We start from the raw sequence: 6000 nt of genomic DNA, 5'->3' as shown, positions 1-6000 counted from the left end.
AAGACTCTGTCTCAAAAAAAAAAAAAAAAAATTTATAATCTTCTACATTATTACAATCTCCTAGTAATATAACTGAGTTAGTTATATTAATTCATTATGAAGCAGTAAGAATTTAAAAATATATCAACTGAATCTTAAATATAAGTACTTACATGCAGTACACAAATATGCAACAGCTGTAAATCATTGGGAGTTCATCCAGTAGCTATAAGAAACAAAGAGAGATAACAGGCTTGAATATCATAGAGCTGCAATTATTATATAAGTCAAAATAAAACATCAGAATGATTAAGATTCTCAACTCTTATTTATTTTGCTAATTCTTTTATATTTATTGTCTAATTACTGTGAGTGTTTTTATTGTTTTTGAACAAACATCCATCTGTCCTAATGCACACATCTAACTAGGAAGCCTGACTCACTATTCCTGGAGGACAGCCTTGTAATTGTGCCGCTTGTATCCTGCAGTATCACAAACTATGATATCATACCTCCATGAAAGAATGATAGCCACCATTTACAGGTCTGTGGGTCCTATCAGTATTCTTTTGCATTTTCTCCTTCCTATAGCACCTTAAATGGATAAAATGTCCACTAATATACATAAAAAGAGGTATTAATGGCCACAGAAATAATTTCATTAATCCAATGAACCTATGTCTCTAAAAAATAAATTTATTATTATTAGCACTGATGATAACAGTAACAATAATTATAGCTATTATGTATTAAACTTCAAGGTGGACACTAAGCTAGGTGTTGTAGATAGGTTATTTCTAATCCTCAAACCAATCCTATAGAGTTTATCTATCACTAGACACACATTTAAGTAATTCTTTAATAAAATGTCTACCATGTGCCAAGCAATGTGTTAGCAGCTGAGGATACAAGACAGAGTCACTGCCCTCAAGGAGTTCACAATCTAATGAGGTTAAGGGAATGAAAAACATGATTAAATATAAAGTTAGGATACCAACAAAAAGGGCACACGGAAGCCAAAGAAGGGGATGTCAGGAATGAAATGCGGTGGTGGAGAAAGGCATTCCAGGAAGTTGACAGAGTGCTTATGCAAAGTGAATGATGTATTCTAGTAAATTATTAGAATACTGAAAACAACATTTGTGCTAGGTCTTAAGGTTAAGTGCTTTACAGTCACTAGCTCGTTTAATTTTCACAGTTCTAAGGTAGGTGTCATTATCATCCCCATTTCAAGATGAGAACACTAGGTTTACATAGTTTAAGTAACTTGTCCAAGATCATAGAGGTAGTAAGTAGCAGAGCAGGATTCCGAACTGACTCTGAAGCATACCTCTACATTATGTTGTCTCCAAAACCTTTCACTTGAATCATTTTCGTTTTTCAAAAAACTGGCACAGAATCATGATATGCTGCAGCTAAACCTACCACAAGTTTTATGATATGCAGAAGGTTAACCTATTTAAAGTATTTGAACCAGGGTCTACTGGCTTTACATTAAACATCTTTTGTATTTTTCTCTTTATTTCAGTTTTCATGTGTTAGCAAAATATTACTGTAGCCATTTGACATTTCCATGATTTACTGAGGTATCTAAAGGGCCCATTTTTGCAGACCTTCTACCCATATATTTAGAGCGTAGGACATAAAAAGATCTACTTTCTCTGTATTGCGTCATAGGCCTATTCATACAGTCTATGAAAGGCAGTTGAAATAATTGCTATCATTCCTTTATTTATTGATTTAACAAATATTTATGAAGCACTTACTATAAACCTGGCATTATGCTGTGCTGGAGACAAAATAGTCCTTGCTATCATGTTGCTTAACAATCTCAGAGCAGAGAGAGACGTTAAAGAGTTAATTGCCCAAGTAAGTATTTAATTATAATTATGATCAGTAGCATGAAAGATAAGTACAGAGTACTACAATCATAAAGTAAGGGTCCTAACTTAGGAATTCATGGAAACCTTCACTGAAGAAGTGACACAAAAAGTGAGACCTGAAAAATAGGCAGATCTGATTAAGCTAAAGAAGGACTAGGGGAAGATGAGAAACTTAAGTATCAGAAACAGCATGGGCAAAGGTACTGTGGTAGGAAGGGAATCTGAAAAACTGGAAAAAACCTCCAATGTCTTTGAAGCTTAATTAGTGAGAGAGAGGAAGGATATAAACTGAGGCTGAAGAGATAAGCACAAACAGATCAGGCAATATGTTTTAGGTTGAAAGGGATTCTTAATTTTATTTTAAAAGCAATAGTAAGCCATTGAAAAGGTTTAAACTGGGTGATGGTGGTGTATTTTAAAATGTAGGTTTTATTATTATGCAGGTATGCTGTAGCCAACAAATGAAGAGACAATTGCCATCGAAAAGACAGTTTATTACTCGCAGTTCCCAAGAGGAGGGAGTACACCATGCCATGACACGCAGGATCACACAGGGAAGTACCAGGGTCAGTCGACAGGCAGAAGGAGCAAGAGGAAAGCTTGGGTGAGAGCATTTATTGTGATTTCCATGGGAAAGGTAAGGCAAGGTAAGGAGGTTTAGGATTGGCTAGTTTGAATAATTTCAGCAGGCTCTGGGGTATAGGGACTGTCTCTAGTTGTCTAGTACCTGGCCCTGGGGTAATTAGGACAAAGGAATATTTGGAGTAAAGAGCCAGACAGAGAAAGTAAGGGCTCTGGATTAGTTAGTCTGAATATGAGTGGCACAGTCCAGGGTGAGTTCTTTGCTATCTCTCAGAATTGCCTAGTCACTAGAGGGGCAGTTTCTTCCCATTCAGCAAGGCCCCGGGTCCAGAGAATTAAGAATAAAGAAAATAAGAAAATATAGTTAATACATGGTATCAGATCAGGTATGTATGGAGAATGCTCTGAAAAGGAAAAGATGTGTGAGGACTCCAGACTAAGGAAGTTGCTGCTTAGATGAAGACAGCAGAAATGGGAATGGATATAAGTAAACAGGTTTGAGAAATATTCAGTAAGTAAAACAAATAGGGATTTGTGATCAATTTGATATAGAGGTGAAGGAGAAGAAATTGCAAAGGATAACGCTAGGTTTCTTGCCTAAGCCATTCAGTGGATGATAATATGGTTTATTGAGATTGTGAAAACAGAAAATTATAAGAACAATTTTCACCACTTTGAGTTTGAGGTACCTGTGAGATAACCACATGCAAATATCAATCAGGCAACTAGAAGTACAAATTTGTAGCTCAGAAGAAAGGTCTGAACTCTAGATGTTGACTGCTTGTTTGTTTGTTTAAAGAGGCTAAACTGAACTGAGTATACGTTAAAAGGGCAAGGATTTTAAAATATGGGTAATACAAATAAAAAGTCTTATTATGGAACCATAAATAAATTATGACTGGTAAAAGAGCAGGGTTCTAGGGTGAGGTGAGTATGTGAAGATGAGTCTGGAAAGGTAGGCAGGGGCCAGATCACAGAAGCTGTGGCTCAAATTTATGAGCCTGAACTATGCAAAATATTAAAGAGGTTTAAAAAGTTAACATCTATCTGAAGAGTGGGGACTATATTGTACACATCTCATTCCCAAAACATGTGCAAGGCCTAACCAACATTGCTTAAAAATGAAACCAATTAGTTTTGTTTGCAGGAAAAGAAGTTCTCCTCCAGTGTGACAAAGGGATGGGAGAGTCAGGGATACCAATTAGGAAGCAGTTATGGGAATATAAATTTGAGATGATGGATTAAGGTAGTGACAATGGAGATAGCTAGAGATGGATGGATTCAAGAGTTATTATGGAAGGTGAATCGAGAGATCTTAGTGTCTTAGAGGTGAGAAAGGAGAAATCAAAGATGAATCCCAGGTTTTTGGCTTGGGCTTTGAGTGTAAAGTGGTTCCATTCACTGAGATAGGGAGCAAAGGAAAAAGAAGGGTAGTATTTATAACCAAAACATCTATTATTTATATTACAAAGTTCAAATTAGCTTATATTATTAATATTACCTAACATTTAAGCTTCTTTTGTTTTTGCATTATAAACAAAGTTACAGGTGAACAAACATTTGTCTCTGGTTTTATTTTCTAGGATAAATGTATTATTTTTACTTATGAGTAATAGATGAGTATGTTCTTTTTACTAGCATTTTTTTCCTAATATCAAACATATGCTCAGTAAACAATACTTGGAAAAAGCTGAAAAACACAAAGAAAAAAGCCAAGGAATTGACTTTAATTTCACCTTCCCCAGGATTACCAACAACTGTATATAATCAGTGACTGAGAGCAAAAAAAGAATGAGTCGAATGAATGAAAATAAAATCCAGGAGAGGTCTCCTAGAAACTTAAACCTTTTAAACTTCTACCACCTTCAATGCATGATGAAGTCCTAACGTCGGTAAAGGAAACAAAAGAATACTAAACATGGTATCAGAATTTGGGTCCTAATCTTGTCTCTAGCTTTTTACATAACTTCTAGTCAAGTCACTTCCATTCTCTAGGCCTATTTTTCCATTTATAAAATTTGTGGATTGGACTGAGTTTCAAAAATATCCTCTAATATTAAAATTCTATGATTCTAAATTGTTTTTTGAATGAAAAGTGAAACTGTTAGGGAAATGTAATGATACTCTCTTGTGCCATTGAGTGGTTACTTGAAATTTTCTTTAGTTTCTTTAGCAATATTTAGTTACCGAGTTCAAGCACAAGATAGGCAGATAATTGAGTTTAATCTGGGTTTTTGCTCAGAAAGGGACAAGGGCTTTAAGGATATTTGTATGGGAGGGTGGGAGATATTATAATGTTGGGCAATAGATTCTAAACTTTGTTAAAAAAAAAAAAAGGAAGAAAAGATGTGAGGCAAAATATACCTCCTTTCTGTAGTTTTTATATTGCTTATAAAATTGGGATCATATTACATAATAATTTGTCATTATAACCGTCCTCCATCTCAACAATTCAAAATATTTCTAATTGGCTACAGTGTATTTCGACACAGATGTATCATACTATATTTCACAATCTCCCTATTGTTAAACATCTAGATCATTTGGAAATCTTTATCATGTGAAATACTGTGATAAACACCCTTGTAGAACATCTTTCCCTGTCTCTGATTACTTCCTTAGGATGCGGTCTTAGGAGTATAATTTCTGGTTTAAAGAATATACACATTTCTTTTCTATTTAAAAAAAAATAGTGGCCGGGTACGGTGGCTCACGCCTGTAATCCTAGCTCTCTGGGAGGCCGAGGCAGGCGGATTGTTTGAGCTCAGGAGTTCCAAAGCAGCCTGAGCAAGAGCAAGATCCCGTCTCTACTAAAATGAGAAAGAAATTAATTGGACAACTAAAAAATATATAGAAAAAAAATTAGCCGGGCACAGTGGCGCATGCCTGTAGTCCCAGCTACTCAGGAGGCTGAGGCAGGAGGATCGCTTGAGCCCAGGAGTTTGAGGTTGCTGTGAGCTAGGATGACGCCACGGCACTCTAGCCCGGGCAACACAGTTGAGACTCTGTCTCAAAAAAAAAAAAACAACAAAAAAAAATAGTGAAACAATTTCAACTTACAGATAAGTTTGAAGTACAGTACAAAGAACTTTTTCACCCTGATCTAGTTGAGTAAGTTAGTGACAAGAGCTCCTATTTACCCCAAGTACTTTAGTACATGTTCTCTTCACTTGTATTATATGCCTTGACCAAGTGGGATTTATCTTAGGAATGCATGGTTGGTTCAACATATGACAATCAATTGATGTAATAAACCATATTAACAGAGTAAATGAGAAAAACCACATGATCAAGAGATTCAGAAAGAAACATTTGAAAATTCCAACACCTTTTCCATAATTTTGGGGGGGGGTGGAGAAGGAAAGAAAACTTTATGAATTTGCTGGCAAATGGGAGGAAGTTGGCAGACTCCCATCTCAAAGTACCAACGTCCTGCTTCGGAAGTACAGAGTTTTACAGGTTCTGATTTGTCGCATCTTTGGCTAAGACAATCTTGTGACCTCTACCTGGACTCATTCCATCTTCGGCTAAGACAATTTCATGACCTCCGCCTGGA

The 6000-nt window shown here is 35.9% G+C and overlaps 1 protein-coding gene across 3 annotated transcripts in view; it reads right to left on the bottom strand.

Annotated features, from left to right (window-relative positions):
• Positions 1-6000, bottom strand: part of ACER3 (alkaline ceramidase 3) — a 119376-nt gene that overhangs the window by 40805 nt on the left and 72571 nt on the right. For all 3 annotated transcript variants that reach the window (XM_012645589.1, XM_012645591.1, XM_012645590.1), the window contains one exon: positions 153-205. In XM_012645589.1, the coding sequence (XP_012501043.1) occupies positions 153-205 (53 nt within the window). The remainder of the gene's footprint in view (positions 1-152; positions 206-6000) is intronic.

Source organism: Propithecus coquereli, unplaced genomic scaffold (assembly GCF_000956105.1).
Source record: "Propithecus coquereli isolate 6110/MARCELLA unplaced genomic scaffold, Pcoq_1.0 Scaffold235, whole genome shotgun sequence".
In the NCBI taxonomy this organism is placed as follows: Eukaryota; Metazoa; Chordata; class Mammalia; order Primates; family Indriidae; genus Propithecus; species Propithecus coquereli.
This window is presented reverse-complemented; position numbering and strand designations above follow the sequence as displayed.